Here is a 25,144-nt window from a genome sequence, read left to right on the forward strand (position 1 = left end):
ACTCTGGAAAAAAAGAAGAAAAAAAACTTAGTTACATTACACTTGGTGAGGGGCTCATAGGTCTTTGCAGAATTGGAGGACATTTTACATCCCACCCATCAAATTTCAAATAATCCATGTACAAAATACTAAAACATGCAGTTGTTATGTAAATATACTTGTCATGAGACCAAATCAACAAAAAAAACTAAGAGAAAAGAATGTTTGAAATATTTTTTAAAATACCAAAAAAGTCTGGAGTTTCCCCTAAATTGTCATTTTTCTCTTGTCCCACCACTCTGATGATGACCAAATCGACTCTAAAAAATACTGTTAAAATGAAAAATAAATCTCATTTTTGGAGGAGGTATAATATTTATTTATTGGTCTCTTGTAATTGTGAGATTTTTTTTCTGTTAGCATAACCCTTTTAGCAGGTAAAAAAAAGAGAAGAAAACAGTGAATCACATGATACACTGGAATTAGCATCATCAAACAGTTTTCCAAAAGAATGAATAGAGCAAACTATGTCCTGTCCTATTTTTCATATTTTCATAACATTATCAGCCTTGACTGAATTTTTCACTCTGCCTCTAATTTTCAGGATAAGACTAAATTAAGTAAATAATTTTTACTTTTTTCTTTACTTTTCTCCATAAGTACGTTTGTCAGCAGTAACAGCTAGCTAAATATCTAGCTTCTACTCCTGAGAAAACGTTATCATTGGCATGGTTTAGCGACCATGCTACTGTGATTAGACTAGGGTAAGCAAACAACAAAACATGGAATGAAAATGGCACCATTGATGTGTACTCTGAGCCAATCAAGCCTTTGATAGTTTATTGCCTATTATTGATGAAATTATAGCACTAATACTAATAATAATAATAATAATAGTAATAAAGGAAAAAATAAAAAGAAGATTTATTTTTCAAAACTTTTGAAACCCAAATGTCTTCCAATTCTGGAATCAACCTTATAGTGTTAGTGGAATGAATGCTCATTCTTTATGCAGGTTTTAAATTTTTATTAGTTTACTAAAAAATAGTCAAACAAACACACACAAAACAATAAATAACAAGACACATGTAACAGTTGCATGTTAGCATTAGTAGTAGCATACAGAAAGCTAACTTCTTTTTTAAAATGTTCAAAACAGCATACGACAGGAAAAAAAGACTTTACACATGAGTTTATGTACATATTAAACAAATGAGATGCTACATATGAAGCTAGAGCAAAGCAGGGGGGAAACAGCAAAATCTCTGAGCCACATTACTGAGCCATTAAACATGGTGGTTTTATCCATTACAATAAACAGAGTAGATCTGTGTGCCTGAGGTCACTGTGCCCTGCAAAAAATCATTTGGTCCCAAATAAAAACCTCCCAAACAATAACTTGCAGTGGTTCTCCTCATATTTTTTCTTACAGAACTATTATAAAGGTATTCATTTGCACATTTTATAGTTTCTGGTCTGGACAGAGCCAGGCTAACTGTTTCCAGTTGTTTCCAGTCTTTATGCTAAGCTGTGCTAAATGCTGCTGGCTTCCCATTCACATGGATCCTATAACCTTGAGATGATGCTCTCACCTAACTACCCCAAGAAAGCAAACAAGCATATTGTCATACATCTCAAGCTTTTTTCATTTTTTTTTAAATTTAATCAGTCATATAGTTACTTCTTACATCATAAACCAAACATCAAGCCATGTTTCTCTTATATACAGGTATTTACATATTATTCTTTCCTTTTTCATTGCTGTACTAACAACATACATAATTGTCAACAACTTGTACAATGCAGTACAAATACTTACAAATATGTGCTGAAACCTCTGTATACAGTGTAGGGAGCAGGACAGCAGCTGTGATTTTACTGAATGAATATTTTGCTGAGGAGTAAAATGAATAATATTACATTAGAGTCTGCCTTTTTTTCCAGCATGTATTGCTATCTGTGCTCACAGGAGAAGCACAAGTGTACCGAACCACTTTAATGATGGCTCAGTTGTATTGAGTGTGCCAGTGTGTTCATCTTTTCTAAACAGATGTTTCATATGTTGAACAGCTGAACATCACAGATGTGGACATTTGTGTATTTACGCTGATCAGGCATAACATTATGACCACTGACAGGTGAAGTGAATAACACTGATCATCCTATTCCAATGCAATGTAAACAACAACAAAAACAGCATTCCTTAATGCCAGTTGCCACCCTCAGCAGGACAATGCACCCCAACATACCACAAAAACTGCTCAGGAGTGGCCCGGGGAGCACGACAGAGCTAAGCTGTTCACACTCCCCAGATCCAAGTGTTATTGAGCATCTGTGGGATGTACCGGGATAAGCCTGATCTAGGAAGGTCCCACCCTGCATCCCACAGGACCTACAGAATTTACTGCCACCGTCCAGTTGCCCCAGGACATCCCCAGAGGTCCTGTGTCCATGACCACTGGGTCAGAGGAGTTTTAGCAGCATAAAGGGGACCAACACAATATTAAGCAGGTGGTCATAATGTATATATGAACAAAACATTCTAAAAATAATATCACTGAATTATTTGAATCAATAAAAATTTCAAATTCATCTTATTATTAATTGAATTTTATCCTGCTTCTTTTCACTGTAACTGCATTTAATACAGATATATTTTATGCAATTCCAGTAACGTTTGTTTAGAATCCTTTTTTCCAAATGATATACGTAAAGTCGGTGGGTGTAAGATTTTGTTTGCACTTGGCTTTAAAATACGTCTTGGGTGACAGGATCACAAGCGGACAATATAAATAGTGTAAACAGGATACTTGCTGAGATGGACTGGGATCCATCTGACTACCAATCTTTTCTAGTGTAAGGCATCCTGATGTGTCCTAAACAAATTCATAACAGAAAATACGCAATTGATACAGGGCATGTTTGCTTTTTGTCTTGTTCTGACCTATCTCACCCAGCAAGATAGGCAGTAACAGCCTGTACATGTACACTTTTACAGCTTGCATCAACAACAATAATGCACATGTGTGGAAACACTAATTGTGAGCAGGGCCCTGTGGCCTTCTAGCAGCAGACGGTCTGCTGGACACCATGGAGATGCTTGATGAATACAATGTAAATGGCAATGTATCTCTGCTATCTACTTCTATTAATGTTACCAGAATGCATTTTAAACTAAGTATAAACTAGAGCTAAAATGATTAGCTGATTAATCAATTAGCTGTCCACTAATAATCTCTAACTAGCTTGATAATCAATTAATAGGTTTGAGTAATTTTATTAAACTTTTTCAAGGCAAAATTATCTGATGGCAGCTTTTTAAATGTGAACATTTTCTGGATTCGCTCCTCTCTCACAGCAAATTGAAAATGTTTGGGTTGTGGACAAGACATTGGCCATTATAATTAAACACTGATCAGTATTATAGACCAAAAAACTAAACAGGTCGTTGGAAAAAAATACAGATTTCTCAGATTACAGTTTAATGGTCTTCTGAGGGTTTTCAGACATCACTGCACTGTAAAAAGTCTATTTGGGCTGAAGTTGAATTAAAGAACTGCTTCAGAGAAACTTGACTGGTCCTTTTGCATTTGCTTTTGTGGATTCTATCAACCTGAAATTCCATTTTGTCGATTTAAATTGGTGTTGGAACTCTACACAAAGTATGAAAATGAAGTCTACTGTTCCATAGCAATGTGAGTCTGACATCCATATTATACTTAAATATGTTCTGCTGTAACTAAACTGCTGTTTTCTTTGAGTAGGAATACAGGAGTTATGACAAAAGCATGTTTTATAGTTTATGTATGGGCAAAGCAATTACTTATATATTTGAGTTGGAACATTTAAAAACTTCAAGTTGACTTTCCCTAAGACTAAGGTGTACCAATGTTCATGTGATAAGAATCAAATGTTTCAAGTACATCTAAACCAGTGGCAAGAATATCATTTTGCTAACTTAACCCCTTGACACCTGAATTTATTTACAGTTAAATAAAAAACATTTTTGTGTGTTCTTGCTTGCTAGCTGATTCTAAAATAAGTGGAGACTGTTAATTTGTCTATTACACATAGAACAGATATATAATAATAATAACAGATATGTAATAATTAGGTCTCACTCTGACCGGTCCTACGAGAAACCAGTGCTTGCAAAAGGTACATATTGAATATGTGCAGACCAGCATTGGGGGAATGGATGCGATATCTCGACTGCAGTCTGAATGAAGTGGTATGTTCGAATTCGCGATAATAGGCATCAAGGGGTTAATTTCAATAAACATAGTTCAACTGGGTGTTACCAACTGAGGCTGGTTTTTTTTAAGTTGGTCCAACAATTATAATTTTTTCAATGTAGGTGGATGCTAGGGTCAAAGTAACATTAACATGAATGCAGGACCTGAGGTAGAACATGTCATGAAACAATCAAGATAGGTGGATAGATAGATTTTATAATGTCCTAGTTCTCTGTTTAATCTTTAACATTTTGATGCTCTGTTATGTTCATATTCAGTCGAGTTCTCTCTGTGACAGCTGGTCGTTGTGCGTTTTGTGTTCTGGCCTTGTTTCTAAAGCCGCTCATCCTGAGACACAGTCTGTGGAGCTTCACAGCTCGGTCTTTCCTCCTAGCTCTCCTGGAGTGTGGCCTCCTGACCTTCAGTTGTACTGCCTGTAGATGGTGCTGCTCCTCCACCTCTGTACCTCTGCTCTGGGCCAACTGAGGAAGCTCTGCTTTCACCACAACCGCTGTACACCTGCTGAAGGAAGCACAAGAAATGGTAGCTTTGTGATGTTTATATTTAACTAAATACATTTGCTGGTTTTTTTTTCTGGCTCAGAATTGGCCTTTAGGGGTGAGTACATCTCAATCAGGCAATTAGTCTGTCATCTTATTTGACAGAAATCTTACCATTTTCTTTTGTTGTTTCTGACCATTTGATGAAGAAAAATGTCTATCATGCTTGAGTGTATGACACTCCAAATAAAACATTTGGCACTGCTGATATTCTTTTGTAGAGTGTCATAATTTTCTCTGTGCAGGTAAAACTGTAAACTAAAAACTTTTTGTTCTTATACACCACTACATTTATCTGACAGCTGTAGTCACTGGGTGCTTTTTAAATTAAAATTGTACATACAAAGCAAATAACAAGGTTATCAAATACTGGCATTGCAATGACCAATCAATCAGTTAGCAACTATAAAATTAATCATCTATTTTGATAATCCATGATACGTTTGAAGGATTTTTTTTTAACTTAAAAAAAAGTCTCAATATTCTGATTGTAGCTTTGGTTGGCAAAGTAAGGCATTAGTCATCTGACAAGTCCTCAGATTTGAAGGAGCCCCACGGCTGGAAAGCACTGGATGAAACTACCTAACCACATAGAAATTAGATCCAGCTGCATTCTCATTGATGCATCAACAACCTAATGTCACATGTACAGTTAAGCCCCATAATTGTTCAACGCCATACCAAATTTTGATTGATATCAACTTTTATTTGAGTCACATGTTTGTTCTGGCTGAAACTGACATTAAAAACAAGTCACAAAAGATGGCAAGACACTGTGTTAGAGATGTTTATGATGAATTTGAACTACACACAAATTAATGAAAAGGTGTGTCCAAACTTTCGACTGGTGGTGTATTTCTAGGTTTTTCTTTTTAAGATTTATGTTTTTAACTTGAAGTACCATGTCTAAAATTTTGCGGGCCCTTTGTCAGTAATCATTGTCAAAGCATTTATTTGCCACCACATCAAACGTTTTGGTCCTCTTTGTGACCATCTCCAGGTCATTGAGGTTGAAGGCTTCCTTGCTATCACTCTTGTCTTCAGTTCCCTCCACAGATTCCTGATGTTTTTCAGGTCTCAACTCCGGCTGGGCTGCTTCAAAATGTTGAGATAGCTTTCTGTTCACCATTTCGTGACCTCTTTGACTGTATGTATAAGATCACTGTATTGTTAGAAGGCCCAAGACTACTTTTTTTCTGCAGACTGCCTCAGGTTTCCTTCTGCAATCTTCTTGTCATCCTGTTTTCTCATGATGCAGTTTACTTTTCCAGGCTTTTTGATAAACATCGGTCGGCAGCCATGGAGATCAGCCTTGTTCAGTTTCCAATTGAGCATGTGTTTGACATGTTGCTACCAGAATTGTTCAGATTCATGAGGATGGTTCTGGTGTTGATGGTTGGATTCCTCTTGACCTTGATCATTCTTGCCATGGAACTATTTGTACTTTTTGATGATGCTTTTCACTGTGACCACTGGAACCTGAAAACATTTTGATTTAACTCCATGTGCAGCTCTCTCTCAGTGATGAACCCTCATACCAAGCTCATTACGATATTTGGGTTTTTTTTGTAACACAATGTTTTACCATCTTTTGTCACTTGTTTATGTTGTTTCTAGCCAGAACAACATATCGGTCAAATAAAAATAGCTATAAATGAAAATTTGGCATGCACAGGAATAATTTGGGGCTTAATAGCAAGTTCATTTTGCGGTAGTATTTCACATTGCTCTATTGTTAGGTGTATTTGAGTACATCTACATTTGTATACTGACATGCTGCCTGCTGTGCAGTCCCGAGGCTGGAAGCAGGACTGAGACACGTGTCCCAGCAGAAGAGCCTGCACTTCAGTCACTTGTCTCTGTTTAGCCAAAGTCTGGAAAAATCTAGGAGGACAGACAACCAGACGAGTCAAAGACAGAGGAGATGCACAGCAAAGTGAAAAGAAGACCAGACAGACAGTGTGTGCAAACATGCGATAATGATAATGTCCAAGGACATAAAATCATTTCTGAGCACATTCAAACAAAGACACCTTATGTAAGAGTGTGACTGTGAGTGTATGTGTACACTGCTTGTGGCCTGGTTTTGTGTGATGAAACATCACACCATGTCTGCATATTTGGTCTACTCAGAACCAAAGGTGAGTGCACTATTATCTGCATACAGCACTGTAAATATTTACTATGGGGGTTAAACAAATGTGTGTAATGTAGACATAGTGTCACACATCTGCACATCACTAAAAATCTCCCGCAATTGGATGAAACTAAACTAAATTCTCACTATGATTGTCATTATTGGCTGTAGTTTATTGATTACCTGGTGGTGCAGTTGCAGTGGTACAGTGTCCTTAGCTCTGGATTGTAGAGACCGTACTTCTTCTGCCAGGGTAAGATCTTTTCTTTGCACTCATCAAGGTCCTTATACATACCACATGACAACTGAATCTCTGTGGAGAGGAAATATTAGTGCAAATGTTCAGTTCTCTTACTGTAACATTAAAAAAAATTGATTTACAGAGAAGTGTGAACCCTCTGAACCCCAGCCAGTTTTGCGAGCGTGTTATCAGGGTAAAAAAAAAAAAAAGACTATTTATCAGAGCCAGAAAGTATTTTTTTTAAATCATCAGATGCTCAACTTTCTGACAGTCCTTGAACAACTTCTGTTCTCTCTTTTAATGATTTATGGTATTACAATTTTTTATTGCAGTGAAAATTGAGCCTACAATGAGGAAAAATGAGAGAAGGTTAAATACCAGTGATATCCTGCTTAGTCACGGTTGAGTTTTTGGCGTTCTCCAGATGGTTTCTCCTCTCAAGTAGTAATCCAGATAATGAGGAGGTGGTGTGATTAGTCACAGGAGTGATGGAGGCAGAGGATGAAGTTGTTGAAGGTGTGGGGACTGTGGATGCAGCAGCAGTGATGGAGAATAGCTGTGGATCCAATGTGCTTCTCAGCATGAGTTCTGCAGGTATGGTTGAGTTGATGATGGAGTCAGTGCTGTTCATGAAGTCCTCTGTTGGGTTGATGGACTCCTCAGTGTACAGTGTGGGTGGATGGACCTCAGCATACAGAGCCATTTGACTGTCTTTACACCTGTAATTCAAAACAGAGGGTGAAATAATTAAAACAAATTGTTTTCCATGACAAGCCTAAGATGCAAAGATGATCTGTCAAATCAAAAGGAAGTTTCTACCAGCAGGGGTAAACAGCTGGCTTGGCTCTGTTCAAAATTGACAAAACACATCCACATATGCTGAGTAATGAAATTAGAGCCAGCAGACTATTAGCTTAGCCGAAACTACACATGAGAATCATCATTATCATCATCATTTCTTTCATTTCAAACCTCGAACAACACAATAATCCATTTTACACTGCAGGACGATGTAGGCTGCTTGAGTGTGGCCTTAACCTTTGAGTGAGTTTTGACCACTAGCACCGTCCCTGTAGAACCTGATATGGAACTCAGAGTTGATTGGTTAAACTTGGAAAGAACGACAAACACAATTTTTCACTATCATATTCACGGACGACAACAGTGGTGGGTCTCATTACCAGTGGAGACAAAACAGCACACAGGGAGTAGGTCCAGAGGCTCATGGCCTAGTGCTCAAACAATAACCTTATGCTGAACACCAGCAAAACAAAAGAGATGGCAATGGACTTCAGGATGTCGGGAGGAGATCCTGCTCTACTACAGATCAACAGTGTCTCTGTGGAGAGAGTCTCCTCCTTCAGGTTCCTGGGGGTGCACATTGCTGATGATAGAACATGGTCCACCAACACATCAGCAGTGGTTAGGAAGGCTCAACAGATACTGTACTTTCTTAGACTGTTGAGGAAATGTCATCTGGAGGCTAATCTGTTGCAGACTTTCAACTGTGTGAGCTGACATACTGCATTACAGTGTGGTATGTCGGTTGATGAAGCTCATCGAGAGAATGTCATAAGCGTGCAAAGCAGCAGTCACAGCAAAGGGTGGCTATTTTGAAGAATCTAAAATATAAAACATGTTTTGCCTTATGTCACACTGTTTTGTTTACTGCATAATTCCGTATGGGCTCATTCATAGTTCTGATGCCTTCAGTGAGAATCTACAATGTAAACAGTCCTGATAAAAAAGACAAAACAATTAAATGAGAGGGTGTGTCCAAACTTATGGCTGGTAGTGTATGTATATGCATAAAATTAAGAGGAAATCTCATTGCTTGCACATGTACCTTAACTGCTATGATAAACCACAAAACCTGTTGTGAAGAGGTCTATTCTTCCCAAAAGGAACTTCACTTGTTGCCAAGATATTAAATACATTTCACTCAAAGTCGCAAATGTGAACTCACACGGTGCCAGAGCAATCACTGCTGACTTTATGACTGTATTAAATAAAATTCCTACTTGTGATACACTGAGTTAGGAGCTTTTTAACCAAAGAGAGCTTACTGCCTCTCAGACTGTCTGAATACACAAGTTTTTGGTGGCCTGAAGTGGTGAAAGTAGGCAGTGTTTCTGTTCTTTTAATCATCTTTTGAACCACTAAGCTCATATTTTGCTTTTGGGGTTTTCCCTTTCTTTCAGTGTTATATAGTTGCTTTTTTTGTGTATGTATAAGGTGTGAAACTAACAAACCCGACCAAAATGATTTATTCTCTTTCGCAGAAAACACTGCCCTTTACCTGCCTAAAATGTTTCATTTCAAATTCAGCCTTTTCTTTCATTACTTATCTACATCACCATGCAGCTCCTTTGCGAAATGCCAACTTAGTGGCTAGTTTGACCCTCAAATGACATCACTCAAATTTAGGCATCAAAACTACTTAGGAATTCATAATTTTGCAAGACTGACCAAACCAAAAGTCTTATTAAGTCAATCTGAAGTTCACTTACATTCCAAACCAGTTTCTCTGTGTACATTGGAGTCGGTGGGAGAACTCAAAGCAGTGCATCTTTAGCAGGTTAAAGAACGTATATCCCACCATGTGTGCTATGCTGTCATTCGCCTCCTTCAGACAGCTACGAAACCTGTAACATAAATGAGAATATTATTTATCTTTTTTTAAAAAAGACAAAACAATGATGTGGACTAGTGATCTTAGATGAGAAAACAGTTACTTGTTGTCACAGTCGCAGTGAGACATGGTGAAGATGTTGGTGTTGAAGACACCAAACTGTGAGTGGAATGACAGGATGGTGTGTTTGCATTGGTCATGTTCCCGGCAGCAGCTGTCTGTGTCTGAAAAAACTCCTGTAGGAGATACAGAGTGAGGATGAATTTAGACGTTCTTTGCATAAAATTCTTTTTCACTATTTAGCAGGTTTGGGACACAGGACCCAGTTTTGATGGCATTTTAGTGAGCCAAGCATGATATAACTTGTTTTAACACTTTGATACGCAGCATGGGTCAAAAGTGAACCAAATCCAATGGAAAATGGGTATCTCCTGACCCACACTGAGGGTTAATGGGTGTTTGAATGTTCTGTTTTTTAAAAATCATATGATACGCATTCCTGCCTTTGGCTTCATCATAGACAGTATTCAAAAGATGAATGTAGCCACTGTCGTCCATTTGTGGCCGTTTTAAGTTTAGAATTTGGCCATAACCATTTTTTGAGAGTAGATGTGACAAGTGAGGGGTGAATCTGACTGAAAGCTGGAAAACACACTGGTAGCGACATGTTAGTCACAAGGTAGCAGCTGTCCTAAAACATACCATGCTTTATGGTTGATTTTCCTCAATTACTTACAAAATGAACATAATGCTGTATTTAAGGAGACTTGAAACTAGCAATTGAGACTACAAACTCATGTCTGATTCTCACTGTAGACCATTTGTGTCTCCTTGTTGTCATTTTTTGTGGTAATTATCTATTGTTTGCAGCCATTTGATGTCTTGTTTGTTTGTCACTCTGTGTCATCATTATATGTCTCTGTCGACGTTTTGTTACTCTTTATCATCGTTTTGTCTCTCTTTGTGGCCATTTTTAAACTTGTTATAGCCACATGGTGTCTGGTACTCTATTTGCCGTCCTTTTGTGTTTGTTTATAATCATTTTCCATTCATTTGGAACTGTTTGGTGACTCGCTGTAGTAATTTTCTGTGTCTTTGTCATCATTTTGCCACTCCTCGATGCTGTTTGGTTGGACAACCTGACACCATAAACTCATTAGGAAAACAACTACTGAGGAAACGAAAAAAAAAAGAGAAGTCATTTTCTCAGACTTCTATACTGTTTTTGCAACCAGAGGAGTCGCCTCCTGCTGTCTATAAGAAAGAATGCAGTTTCAGGACACTTCTGCATTCACCTTTCAGACCCAGAGGCTATTTTCATCATTTATATAGCGTTGATTGGCTTCACAGTGTTACACTGATCTACAGATGGCAGTGGTGCACCAGCAAAGACAGTATAGACTTATCTTGTCAGGCATAAGATAAAGAAAACAAGAGAATGTTTGTCATTTTCCATTAACTGAAATTACACTTATAGGAGTAACAAATAAATAAATTAAAAGAATACATTTTTTAAAAAACTTTTAGAATTTTGTGATTTTCTCTATAATCTATTATATGTTTTTTGTTTTGTTTTTAAATCTATTTTGATAATAATTTTGTTTTTGTTTAGCTAATTTCTTCGTCTTTTTATCATTTCATTTTGTATTTTGTTAGCATTTTTCATGATTTTGCATATGGTAACCTCTTGTGTTCTTGCATAGACCCAAGTAGAGCCACTGCCTGGAGATATCTATGAAGTTCAAATAACCTCATAGAGAAGGATGAAGAGTTAACATACCCAGATCTGCATAAGATGGCGCCTTGTTTCCAGATCCACACCACAGAGTTCCAGGTACAATGAAGCCGCGCTTCACACGCTGATGGATCCTGACCTCTGACCTCTCACCTCGATCTGGACCACCGACGCTCCTAACCTGCCTCCTTCCTGGCAGCTCACCGACTCCCGGAGAGGCCAGAGAGACGCACTGCTCCTCCTCCGCCACAAACATGGATTCCAAATCGAAATTGTCATTTGGATGATCTGAAAACTCCTGCGTGCGCTCCCGGCACAAAGACAAGTAGTTGTGGATCACCGCTGCGTCGTCGCTCCAGGAGCAGCTGCGAAGAGCGCGCGGGCCGGACCAGGAGCTGTGGTATAGCCGCAGAGATGCAGCGGCCTGCCGCATAAAAATGTAGTGGATTTCTTGTTCATCTGGAGAAACTTTAGTCCAAATGCAGAATATGGAAACTGATGTTGCTGTTGTGCTGCAGCTCAGGAAGGATGATGTTAACATGAGAAGAGCAGCAAGGCGCGCCATGGTGACCAGAAGAGCTGAATGAAAGAAGCTTTAAATGTGAAACAAAGTGAGTCAGTGAGGACTTTCTGACAGATTTACTGACTCCTGGTGGGTTTTAAATGAGAGGAGGAGGATCTAAAATAAACAGATGAGCCATGTGACCTGCCAGCCTCTCTCTCCCTCCCTCCCTCTCTCTCTCTCTCTCTCTCTCTGCTCCTCATCTCTGACAGTGATCAGGACATATTGACAATACACTCCCACTCATACACCCGACATATGAATCTGCAAATGTGACGACTATTGATAAGTGACTGACACACTCCAAACACAAACATACATGCTGAGTGATAATGTGACAAGCTAATCAATTTATGCAGATTTACAGATGGAGGTTTCTTCAGCTTCTTGATTGTGATTTATTCTCACTTTCTTCAACCTGTGATGAGACATAATATTGTACAACTCTTGAACCATCACAGCTTTAAAGGCACACTCTGGAAATCATGATCCCCTTTGGTGCACCCTTTTGGTGTCTCTTTGTCTGTATTTTATATCTTGTTATTGCCAATTGGCAGCTTTGTATCAATGTTTTACATCTTTGTTGAAGCTGTTTCATGAAATTGGTCTTTTTGTTTTCATTTTGTGCATCTTTCTCATCATTTTGCACATTTTGGCAGCTATATAGTATCTCTTTGTCTTCACCTTTGTAGTCCTTTTGCACCTTTTTGTAGCCGTTGCTGTCTTTTTGTCTTTGTTTCGCATCTTTTTGAAGTTATATTGAGTCATTTTGCATCTTTGCATTGCTCTTTTTAATCTTTTGTCATCTTTCTAGCAGTTCTGTCTCTTTGCAGTTGATTTGTCTTGTATTAAAAATTAGCACCATTATCTGAAGCTATATATTGTATTATTAAAGTACTGATTTCCACTATTATTTCTTACATGTTGATTGACCAAATGAAGTGCAGGTGTGAGTTTTAAAGCATAACTCAAAACATAATTCCTGCTCTGCTGTCTGGACGCTTGGAGGTTAGCTCAGATTAGCTGTATTGATTTGCCTTTTTGTGAAATATAAATATTGGGGCTCCTGCCAGATGGAACCTCTCTGGTGGAATGAAAAAGGTAGATTATATCTTACATCTGATTCAACGTCAGGTTTTTCAGATTGGAACAGGTCCATCAACTTTCACCCGCTTGGCGAAAAGGCGTTTTATCAAGAGAAGTCAAAGTTCACAAAATTCTCAGCTGCGTGTCCGACTGAGCTGATTGGCTGAAACGTCGCCTGATTCAGACAAAGTTTCTGCCATGTCACAAAAGAAACACCACGGAAGTGCCATCGTGTCTTTATTTAGCCACATGTATGCTACAATATGAGTTCAGACATGCATCAATACAGAGTACAGAGAGAAACATGTGCCTGAAGACACTGAACCTGGCATTAAAGCATGTCAATCCAATAAATTCAGTTCAATTCTATATAATTTATCTAGCGCCAATTACAATTCAAATTGTCTCAAGACACTTTACAGAACCCAGTGGAGATCTATGGAGGAACAGTAGGTTTGTGGAACAAATTCCACTGTATAATTAGATTTATTCCCATGATAATATCACAATAAAATGTCATGCAGAAGCATTTTTGACCTTTTTCCTTTTAGATTGACAGAGAGCTCATACATGCACAGGAGAAGGTGTTATCTGCATCAGAAATGCATTTCACCACAAGAACAAAATGTTTTTTTTCCCCCACATATTTTCATTATACCATTTAATATTTAACAAAATGCACAATAATTATGCACAGTGACAAAAATGTAACTAATGTTTTGGCAGTAAAGAAGAAGGGCCGGTGCTCAGTGTTTACCATGAGTCTAAGAGCTGACAGCTTAAAGATGATCTTCAAATTTTGGCTTTGTTTACTTTGGCTTGCCATACTGTCACACAACAAACTCAAAAAGGCAGTGAAAGGTCAACCAAAGACTAAGATCATTAAAACAAAATGGCCTCTGCTGGAGCCCTTCAATCACTTGGATCAGCTGGGAACAACTTAGTCTGTGTCTTCACCATATCTTGTGACTGTGGGAGTTATGGTTTTCAGGGGGAAATATTTTTGTTTGTTTGTTTGTTTGTTTAATTTGTAGGTCTGAACATATGAAATTCTCAAAATTCATTTTTGTTTCAAATAACAAATAAGTAAACTCTTAACAAAATATGAATCAGTGGAGCAACATGTTTGTCCTGGACACCATTCCTGCATCACCAACTGAATACATTAGGGATACCATGACAACACAGTTTGAGTGTTGCAACTTCACGTCCTTGGTCTGTGGCAATACTAATGTACTGCTAAACAGGTTTGCAGATATGATGATATTACAAACTGGTCAAAGGGTGGCGCTTCTAACAGCCAATCAGAATCTCCTTCGGAGCAGATTAGCTGTGCAGCATCTGTTACCATGGTTGTGAAGCAGGGAAAAATAAGAGTCTCATTTTTGACAAAAAAAAACCCTCTTCGGTTTAGCTTCAACATATGTGTGGACAGATCATTCTCACGAGTTGTGTGACAAAGCTAGCCCAATGTGAACATTGCAGCATATTGTGTTTTTTTGTATGCATGTCTATTTATACTAACCATGACCACAAAGACAGCACATATTACACCTGTTTAAATATCGCTTTAGATTTTTTTTTAAATTTTCTCCTATTTATGTCTGTCCGACATGGTTTTAAGATATGTACCCACTACATCTCTTTGGTGTCTGGTTGTGGTTTCTTCAGTGTTTCGAAAGTCTGGTTTCCAAGCTAAAGCCATCGGTGGAGCTAAGAGGTGGCCATGATCTCCTATCTCTTCACCTCACACAGCCTAGAGTGAAGCGTGGTAGAGAGCTACACACACACACCCACAACTTGGGTTTTTTTCTAACTAGGAGTGTAAGCATATTTGTATCAAAGCTTTTTAGCACAACACATCCTCTGTGGGCGAGGCAGAGCCTGAAGACTTGGGGGTATCTTCGTTCATATCTGTGGCAGAGGTCACCAAGGTAGTTAAGAAGCTCCTTGATGGTAAGGCGCCAGGTATGGACGAGATCCGCCCTGAGATGCTGAAGGCTCTGGACATTGTTGGACTGTCTTGGTTGACACGTCTCTACAATGTTCCATGGGCATTGGGTACGGTACCTGGGGAGTGGCAGACTGGAGTGGTGGTCCCCACTTTCAAAAAGGGGGACCGGAGAGTGTGCTCCAACTACAGGGGTATCACACTTCTGAGCCTCCCCGGGAAAGTTTACTCTAGGGTGCTGGAAGGGAGGCTCCAACCGATTGTTGAACCTCGGATTCATTAGGAGCAATGTGAATTCCGTCCTGGTCGTGGAACAGTGGACCAGCTCTTTACTCTTGCGGAGCTGCTGAGGAGGTCATGGGAGTTCGACCTGCCAGTCTACATGTGTTTTGTAGATCTGGAGAAGGCGCGCACTGGAGCAGTTTGCAGCCAAGTGTGATGTGGCGGGGATGCGGATCAGCACCTCCAAGTCTGAGGCCATGGTTCTCTGCTGGAAACCGGTGGATTGCTCCCTCTGGGTTGGGGGGGAGTTGCTTCCCCAAGCGAAGGAGTTCAAGTATCTCGGGATCTTGTTCATGAGTGTTGGGAAAATGGAGCGTGAGAAGGACAGGCAGATTGGTGCAGCGTCAGCAGTAATGCAGGCATTGTATCGGACTGTTGTGGTGAAGAGGGAGCTGAGCCATAAGGAGAAGCTCTCAATTTACCAGTCCAACTATGCTTCAACCCTCACCTATGGTCATGAGCTCTGGGTAGTGACCGAAAGAACAAGATCGTGGATACACGCAGCTGAAATGCGCTCCCTCCGTACAGTGGCTGGGCTCAGCCTTAGAGATAGGGTGAGGAGCTCAGACATTCAGAGTAAACTCGGAGTAGAGTTGCTGCTCCTTCACGTTGAAAGGAGCCAGTGGAGGTGGTTTGGCCATCTAATTCGGATGGCTCCAGGGAGACTTCCTCTGGAGGTTTTCCGAACACGTCCGCTTGGGATGAGACCCCAGGACAGACCCAGAACATGCTGGAGGGATTATATATCTCATCTGGCCTGGGAACGCTTCGGCATCCCCCAGGAAGAGCTGGAAAGCATTGCTGGGGGGAGGGATGTCTGGAACGACCTGCTTCGCCCGCTGCCTCCGTGACCCGGCCCCGGAAAAGCCGAAGTCAATGGAAGAATGGATGGATGGATGGTGGATGGATGGATGGATGGATGGATGGATGGATGGCTTTTTAGCACTAGACCTTTGGTTTGGCATGTATGTGTACACGATTAATGCAGCTGCTGCTCAAAATGGGCTACACATGATATTTGACTTTTGTCATTCTGCATATTGTTGTAGCCATGTGGTGTCTCTTTATGAACATTTTGTATATCTTTGTTAACACCTACATAATTCTTTGTGTGTGTGGAAATCAATTTGAAACTTTGTAGTCAAGGCAACCACAAACCAACCAGCACTTGAAAGAGCCCCAACCATCATAGAAGTATTGTGTTTGGGAACACTAGTTACCTACTGTACAGTGATGATGGACAAATGCAGGAGGGTCAGATGAAAGCTGAATGCAGGCATTGTTCATCTGAGTATGTGGCTGGTTGTTCGTTGAACTTGCTCGCTCTTTTTAGACACCATCACCTAAACGTGAACACCAGTGATGCAAAAAAGAATGTAAGTGCAGGACAAACCCGACTCTCTCTGGTATTTAAGTAGCCTCTTGCTAACAACTCAGATCAGGCCAAAGTGATAACAAAAATGATAACAAACACTATATTACCATAGCAGTGGCCCATAAGACCACACTAAAACAGGTTGATAACACATGCTGAAAGGAATCTAGTCCCATTATTATGTTCCCTCTTGTCCACATTTCAGCCAGCCAGTCACAGCAGCTCTTTCTAACAAACACACTTGTCCAGAGCATATCCAATATCTGCTGTCTGCTGCTGAGAGAGTTACCTGACAGAAATGACCCAATTCAAGTAGTTCATTTTGTAAATGCGGCACTTTTTGTTATGTATATTGCATATTATATGATCATATCTATTTTTTTATTTGAGAAAGTAGTTTGTGTTGCACAGTTACAAGTACAGGACAATTTAATTTTGTAAATGTTGCAACTTACTTGATTTTTATGTTCTTATTGGAGAGAATATTATATGGATTCTGGGCGCAACCTCTTGTAGCAGTATAGATAGACTTCTTTAAGTAAAACATGGCCAAAGCTGGTTCAGTAAACCAGTGTTTAATATTTTTCTAAAGGAGTTATAGGTTTTGTATTTCTTGTTTCTCACTTTTTTGTAACATTACACCCCATTTCCTAACACTAATATAATTTAAATCAAATGAACAAAATTAAAACTAAAACACAACATTCCAGATTCTTTTTTCTTTATTTAAAAAGCTTCTTTTATATTGAATATTAATCTTTACTGATTATCATTATATTAATCTTTAATTGAACTCTTTAGGCTCAACACTTGTAGTTGTATTTAATGCATGACTTGAGATATGTAAACAAAACTATGATTGATTTGATCAAGTGATAAAACCAGTTTGGTAGGCTTTGGATATAAATAAATTATTGCACTGGAAATATGGGTTTTTACTAATAGACATTATTCGCGCATTATTACATGCAAAATAGATCAATTAGCTTGGAAAATCCAAACTGAATCTCCATGTAATCTCCTATCTCCATGTTAGGAGATACAGGAGAGTCAGTTTGGCATTGGGCGAATTGAATCGCGTTTCCCTCCCGGTACAGTTTGGTACGACCAATCATAGCACGGGAGGCGGGAGTTAATGCTGCATCATCTTCAGCGCCTCGAAGATGATGCCGGAGGAGGAGGAGGGGGGCCAAAGCGAATCTTTTTGTGGTCTCTTGGCGTTTTGGATGGCGTTAGTCGTTGCCTCTTTTCACTTGACGTTTCTGATGATGAGGAGGCAGTGGATGGCTCGTTACTTTCGGCTTCTTGCCATTGTTTGTACAGAAGAAAATCCCGTTCCAAACGTGTGAGTAAATTTAAGCAACTTTTACACATACGCACCGACTTGGTTTGGCTCCGATTTAAAGTTATTCCTAACACCGCTAATCGTTCGGAAGGAGTCTTTTGTTGCGTAGCCTTTTCAAAAATAAGTGTTGTACTTGAGAGTACCTCATGTATTCGCAGATTTTTGTGACAAAAATGGCAGTAATTATTCACCGCGACGCTTTCTCGGCTGCATGCCATTGTTGTTTGGACTATATGGACTTCCAGGTCGATTTGTTTGTGCGTCACATCCGTGTTACGCTGATTGGTTCTTTCTCGTTCAAGCTGCATTCGTTAGCCCCTCCTTTTTGAAATCGTCTCCTATCATCACAATGCCAGACTGCCTTTATTTGTATTTATATTAATACATAAATAAAGTCAGTCTGGATTTTCCAGGCAATAGGTCAATACAACCAGCAGATTAAAAATTCAAGCCATAGTAACAAGAAAAATGCAAACATTCCCTCATAATCAGCCTCTCAGAAAATACCTCAGAGTAGAACTATTCAGTTACAAGCAAAAGTACTGCATTTAAATTTTACTTACTTCTCTTAATTAGCATGCAAATACAAACTATGTTTTTTAGCATTGCTAAAGTTTGTATTTTACTCTTATTGCTATTTAATTTTAAGTGTGTCTGCATTTCTTGTATGTGTTCAGGTACTGCTGAAAATTAGGGTTGTCCCTCTTTGTCGTTTCCAAGGTTTTAAATAAACAAAATAAATCTCTGAAGTAGAAGTACTCATCAGGCGATTGGCATGATGTATCTGATATATTTTTTTATGATTATTGACGCGTCATTAAGTTAATAACGGTGATGTTGGAGCTTGTAAAGGTGATTCTCTTATCTGCTGGGTTGTCAGAGAATTTCCCCTCATTGATCAATAAAGTTTTATCTTAATCTAAAACATTACATCACAATTGATTAGATTGTGTAATATTAAGCTAAATTTGCAGGTGAAAAGTGAAATATTTGCCTCTGAAACAGAGTGGTAAGAAAATATGAAGTAGGAGAACAGCAGAAATACTGTACTTAAGTAAAGTATAAGTAACACAAAATTGTGCTTATGCACAGCACTTAAGTAAAAGTACTTCACTAAGAGCTATTTTTGAAACTAAATTAAAGACTGCGCTTTTTGCTGTTTTTAATTATTATGACACTTTTATTAATTCTATAAATGTTGTTTTAAACTTGTGTGCACATTTATTTTACATGTATATTGTTCTTATCTTTGCCTGTAAAGCTCTGCGGAGAGCCTTTGTCTGATAAGATGCTACATAAATAAACTTGCACTTGAACTTGGAGATGCATGAACAGCGTGGAAGATGAGCTGATAACACGTGATCTGATTGGATAGAAACACAGATCAATATGGAGGAAAGAGGTCAGAGACAGAATTATTGAATTCCCGCTGTTGGGTCTGAGCACAGGTCATAACAACCGAGTTCATGATAACAAGGGTTTTATGTACTCCATAAAACATGATAATTGCAAAGTTGAATTATAACCGCAGCACTGGTGTGGGTTATATCTGATATGACACAGTTTGTGATATGATTAGCTTTCCTCTTTTGTTTGGTGTGTTGTTTTTTTTTAAACAAAAAGCCCAGAGGTCGACATCCACGTTGGTCACCTGTAAACTGCTGGAAACGTAGTTCTCACATGGCACTACATAAAAGCAGGGAGGAAACATCAGCCTACTCACTGGAAGACAATATTCTACAGGGAGAACAAGATGGAAAGAAAATACAGTTAACAGCCGGAGAGGTTTCAGTCTTCAAACTGGACAGTGTTGTCATTTAGCAGAACATGCCAGCGCTCAATCTTCTTGTCTTTGTTCTTGAGGCATTCGTACCAATGCTTTAAACACTCTCCTTTGGCCTGGATGCCTAACTGACATCCCCCTGAAATCAGAGAAGGAAAGCATTTTAACAGCTACACTCTTCTATCTAAAGGCACTTCTATCTAAAGGCACTAATGTTGCACACTTTCCAGCAGCCTTAAACTAGTTACCTGTGATGTGTGGCTCTGTCAGGAGACTAAAACCAAATCTCGGTTTAAAATCATGCTATTTCATCAAAATCTATTTATTGAACATGTATAATTCAATAAAAATCCCCCAAAATAAATTATTTCCCTGAACCAGATTTTTTTCTGGAAAAACCAGAAAAATAAAAGACTTTGTCTCTCATCCAGCTCAACTGAGAAGACTGACTGAGGTGCAACCAACCATCCAATGACAAAAATATAGAGTTTTCAGGTGAATTGCAAGCTGTGTTTATACGGAGCAGAGGCAAGACGACAAGAGATACTGGCCTGACCCATCTCCTGATGTAAGCAGCTGATTCAGACCAGTACAATCATTTTTCCTGGCTAAGAGCGCTTTTTTGGAGAGGAATGTTTTTTTGATTGCCGTCAGAACACAAAAAACTTGTTCGAGACACAGACTCTAAACGAGCCTGTCCTCAAACAAAAAACAACCACAGAGGTCGTCTGTACACGCCCGTATTACGACCGAGTGTTACGTTTTGACGTTAAGCGACCTCTAGTGGTTGAGTAAATATTGACACTCCGGTGTCGCAGGTGAAACGTCACCATGAACAAACTTTTACCTAACACTATCCCTAACCCTAACCCTAACCATAACCATAACCATAATCCTAACCATAACCCTAAACCCGTGTTGCGAAAGTGAGGAAAAAGCCGTTTCACGAAGGAATAGCCGTTTCGCGAATTAAATCCCGTAATGCGTTCCTTTTCCCCGTAGGGGCACTAACGTAAATACGCTCTCATGGGTTGTATTCTGGTGCACGTTACATACGACCTGTGTGGTCGTATGAGTTGGAGGACTTGTTGCTCGAAACCAGACCTGGAATTACCATAGTGGAAAAGAGAAATCAGACCTTTCTGAGCTTTGCAGACATCTGAAGACGACCACATTTGTGTTATAATGACCATCAGGAACCATGAATTGGCCGTGACTAAACCTTTGCTCATCATACTCTGTGAAACTGTATTTAGGTGCTTCACTGCTTTTAATAAATGCCAGATGTCAACGTACTCACAATGACAATTCAGATATGCTTATGAATTAGCCATGATGCCTGTCACCATGCAAACCTCTTCAAAAAACAAAGTACAGCGTATAGCTAAGGCTGATGGGAATGTCATTAGTCATGCATATATTTATTCATAAACAGAAGACTGATGGAACAGGTTAAAAAGTCAGGAAATCCCCAGTTTTTCCTGACAGGAACATTTGTTCCCAATTTTTATGTCCATCATTCAATAATTGTGGACATGTTTTTGTCTGGACCAAAGCACTAAGAGAACACAGTATTCCTCCAAGGCTGCTCAGTCGTTGTATGATTTCTAGCGGAGGACATTTTTAAAAAATTTGTGGTCCGCAATGATCGATTTGGAGTAGGATCACAACCATGTGATCATTGGCAGGCAGATGATGTAGTGTTCACTTGTCATAGTTACAATGACACCATGCTGCTATCTTGCAGTGATACAGAAATCTTTAACAAATTCATGGAGATATAAGAGATATACAGATATAAGCTGCATCACTGCCAAAATGTAATAATTTGCTCCTTGTGCCATTTCTGACCTTTCCTGAAAATTTCATCCAAATTCATTGGTCCTTCTTCTTTTCCTTTCGGCTTTTCCCAGGGGTCACCACAGCGAATCAATTGCCTCCATCTAACCCTGTCTTCTGCATCCACTTCTCTCACACCAACTACCTTCATGTTCTCCCTAACCACATCCATAAACCTCCTCTTTGGTCTTCCTCTAGGCCTCCTGCCTGGCAGTGGGAAACTCAGCATCCTTCTACCAATATATTAACTCTCTCTCCTCTGAACATGTCCGAACCATCTCAGTCTGGCCTCTCTGACGTTATCTCCAAAGCCTCTAACAATGTGCTGTCCCTCTGATGTACTCATTCCTGATCCTATCCATCCTGGTCACTCCCAAAGAGAACCTCAGCATCTTCAGTTCTGCTACCTCCACCTCTGCCTCCTGTCTTTTCCTCAGGGACACTGTCTCCAGGTCAAACAACAAGGCTGGTCTCACCACAGTTTTGTAAACCTTTCATTTTAGCTGAAACTCTTCTATCTCACATCACACCTGACACTTTTCTCCAGCCGTTCCAGCCTGCCTGTACATGCTTCTTCACCTCTTTTCCACACTCTCCATTGCTCTGGACTGTTGACCCTAAGTACTTAAAATCCTCCACCTTCTTGATCTCTTCTCCCTGTAACCTCACTCTTCCACTTGGGTCCCTCTCATTCACACACAGATACTCAGTCTTGCTGCGGCTAACCTTCATTCCTCTCCTTTCCAGGGCAAACCTCCACGCCTCTAGCTTCTCCTCCACCTGTTCCCTGCTCTCACTACAGATCACAATGTCATCTGCAAACATCATAGTCCATGGAGACTCCTGTCTTACCTCGTCTGTCATCCTGTTCATCACCATAGCAAACAAGAAGGGGCTCAGAGCTGATCCCTGATGTAGTTCCACCTCCACCTTGAACTCCTCTGTCACACCTACAGCACACCTCACCACTGTCTTACAGTCCTCATACATGTCCTGCACCACTCTAACATATTTCTCTGCCACTCCAGACTTCCTCATACAAAACCACAGTTCCTCTCTGGGCACCCTGTCATAAGCTTTCTCCAGATCTACAAAGACACAATGCAGCTCCTTCTGACCTTCTCTGTACTTCTCTATCAACATCCTCAAATCAAATATTGCATCTGTTGTACTCTTTCTTGGCATGAAACCATACTGCTGCTCACAGATGTTCACCTCTGCCCTTAGTCTAGCTTCAACTACTCTTTCCCATAGCTTCATCGTGTGGCTCATCAGCTTTATTCCTCTGTAGTTGCCACAACTCGGCACATCTCCCTTGTTCTTAAAGATGGGCACCAGCATACTTCTCCTCCATTCCTCAGGCATCTTCTCACTATCTAAGATCCTGTTGAACAACCTAGTCAGAAACTCTACTGCTACCTCTCCGAGCCACTTCCATACCTCCACAGGTATGTCATCAGGACCAAGTGCCTTTCCACTCTTCATCCTCTTCAATGCCCTCCTCACTTCATCCTTACTAATCTTTGCTACTTCCTGGTCCACAACAGTCACCTCTTCTACTCTTCGTTCTCTCTCATTTTCCTCATTCATCAACTCTTCAAAGTACTCTTTCCATCTTCCCATCACACTATTGGCACCTGTCAACACACTTCCATCCTTATCCTTTATCACCCTAACCTGCTGCACGTCCTTCCCATCTCTGTCTCTCTGCCTTGCCAACCTGTACAGGTCAGTCTCTCCCTCCTTACAGTCCAACCAAGCATACAAGTCATCATAAGCCCCTTGTTTGGCCTTTGCCACCTCTACTTTCACCTTACGCTGCACCTCCCTGTACTCCTGTCTACTCTCTTCAGTCCTCTCAGTGTCCCACTTCTTCTTAGCTATCCTCTTTCTCTGGATCCACTCCTGCACCTCCTCATTCCACCACCAAGTCTCCTTATCTCCTTTCCTTCCAGATGACACACCAAGTACTCTCCGACCTGTCTCCCTGATCGCATTTGCTGTCCCAGATAGCAAACTATGGGTGAATCAATGTTGAATCTATGTTGAGACCTAACGTCGAAATTATACAGAAAGCGCAAGGTTGATAAAATGTTGAGTCAACGTTTGCTTTTCAACCATAAATCACACTTTACCCAGATAGCAAAAGATGTTAAATCAATGTTGAATTAGGGTTAAGAAGGTTGAATTGTGGTTACGGTTGAAGATTGATGGTTGGATCAACGTTGATTCAACAACATTTTGTCAACATTGAAGTTTGTGTTTAAAAGATATCATTGAATCTACATTGTATTTTGGTTTAATTAAAATGTTTGACAGGTCAATGTTTAATTAATGTTGAATCTATGTTTGCAAACATGTAATCTATGTAAGCAAACATTGACTCAACATTTTATCAACCTTGCGCTTTCTATATAATTTCGACGTTAGGTCTCAACATAGATTCAACATTGATTCACCCATAGTTTGCTATCTGGGGTAGTTGTCCAGTCATCTGGAAGCCCCTCCTGACCATCCAAAGCCTGTTTCAACTCTTTCCTGAAAGTCATACAACACGCTTCCTTTTTCAGCTTCCACCATTTGGTCCTCTGCTCTGCCTTTGCCCTCTTCATCTTCTTCACCACCAGGGTCATCCTACACACCACCATCTAATGCTGTCTGGCTACACTCTCACCTACCACTACTTTGCAGTCACTGATCTCCTTCAGATTACACTGTCTACACAAGATGTAGTCTACCTGTGTGCTCCTACCTCCACTCTTATAGGTCACCCTATGTTCCTGCCTCTTCTGGAAGAAAGTATTCACTACAGCCATTTCCATCCTTTTTGCAAAGTCAACCACCATCTGTCCTTCTGCGTTCCTCTCCTGGATACCAAACCTGACCATGACCTACTCATCACCTCTGTTTCCTGCACCAACATGTCCATTGAAGTCTGCACCAATGACAACTCTCTCACTTCTAGGGATGCTCTGCATCACTTCATCAAGGTCCAACCAGAATTTTTCCTTCTCCTCCAGCTCACATCCTACCAGTGGAGCATACCCACTAACAGCATTGAACATCACACCTTCGATTTCTAGCTTCAGGCTCATCACTCGATCTGACACTCTTTTTACCTCCAGGACATTCCTAACAAACTCCTTCTTCAAGATAACTCCTACTCCATTTCTCTTCCTATCTACACCATGATAGAACAACTTGAACCCTGCTCCTAGACTTCTAGCTTTACTACCTTTCCACCTGGTCTCCTAGACACACACTATGTCCACCTTCCTCCTCTGCATCATGTCAACCAGCTCTCTACCTTTTCCTGTCATAATTCCAACATTTAAAGTCCCTACTCTCAGTCCCAGACTCTTGGTGTTCCTCTTCTCTCTCTTCCTACGAACACACCTTCCT

The 25,144-nt window shown here is 39.9% G+C and overlaps 2 protein-coding genes across 4 annotated transcripts in view; both read right to left on the reverse strand.

Annotated features, from left to right (window-relative positions):
• Positions 1 to 997: 997 nt before the first annotated feature.
• Positions 998 to 13,361, reverse strand: pla2g3 (phospholipase A2 group III). Of its 2 annotated transcripts, none has more exons than XM_022218651.2 (7): positions 11,565 to 13,361; positions 9,888 to 10,020; positions 9,663 to 9,797; positions 7,531 to 7,871; positions 7,095 to 7,224; positions 6,548 to 6,658; positions 998 to 4,736 (listed from the first exon to the last, which is right to left on the reverse strand). In XM_022218651.2, exons 1-7 carry the CDS (start codon positions 12,082 to 12,084, stop codon positions 4,451 to 4,453), a joined length of 1,656 nt encoding a protein of 551 aa, XP_022074343.1. In that variant the 5' UTR covers positions 12,085 to 13,361; the 3' UTR covers positions 998 to 4,450. The 2 variants fall into 2 exon arrangements, with proteins under 2 accessions (XP_022074343.1, XP_022074344.1); XM_022218652.2 differs by having other exon boundaries at positions 998 to 4,733; positions 11,565 to 13,360.
• A 26-nt stretch (positions 13,362 to 13,387) lies between these two features.
• The window catches only part of rph3aa (rabphilin 3A homolog (mouse), a), a 91,626-nt gene continuing 79,869 nt past the window's right edge, over positions 13,388 to 25,144 (reverse strand). For both annotated transcript variants that reach the window (XM_051938764.1, XM_051938763.1), the window contains exon 16: positions 13,388 to 20,042. In XM_051938764.1, the coding sequence (XP_051794724.1) occupies positions 19,909 to 20,042 (134 nt within the window). In that variant the 3' untranslated portion in view covers positions 13,388 to 19,908. The remainder of the gene's footprint in view (positions 20,043 to 25,144) is intronic.

This window comes from Acanthochromis polyacanthus, chromosome 18 (genome assembly GCF_021347895.1).
Source record: "Acanthochromis polyacanthus isolate Apoly-LR-REF ecotype Palm Island chromosome 18, KAUST_Apoly_ChrSc, whole genome shotgun sequence".
Taxonomy (NCBI): domain Eukaryota; kingdom Metazoa; phylum Chordata; class Actinopteri; family Pomacentridae; genus Acanthochromis; species Acanthochromis polyacanthus.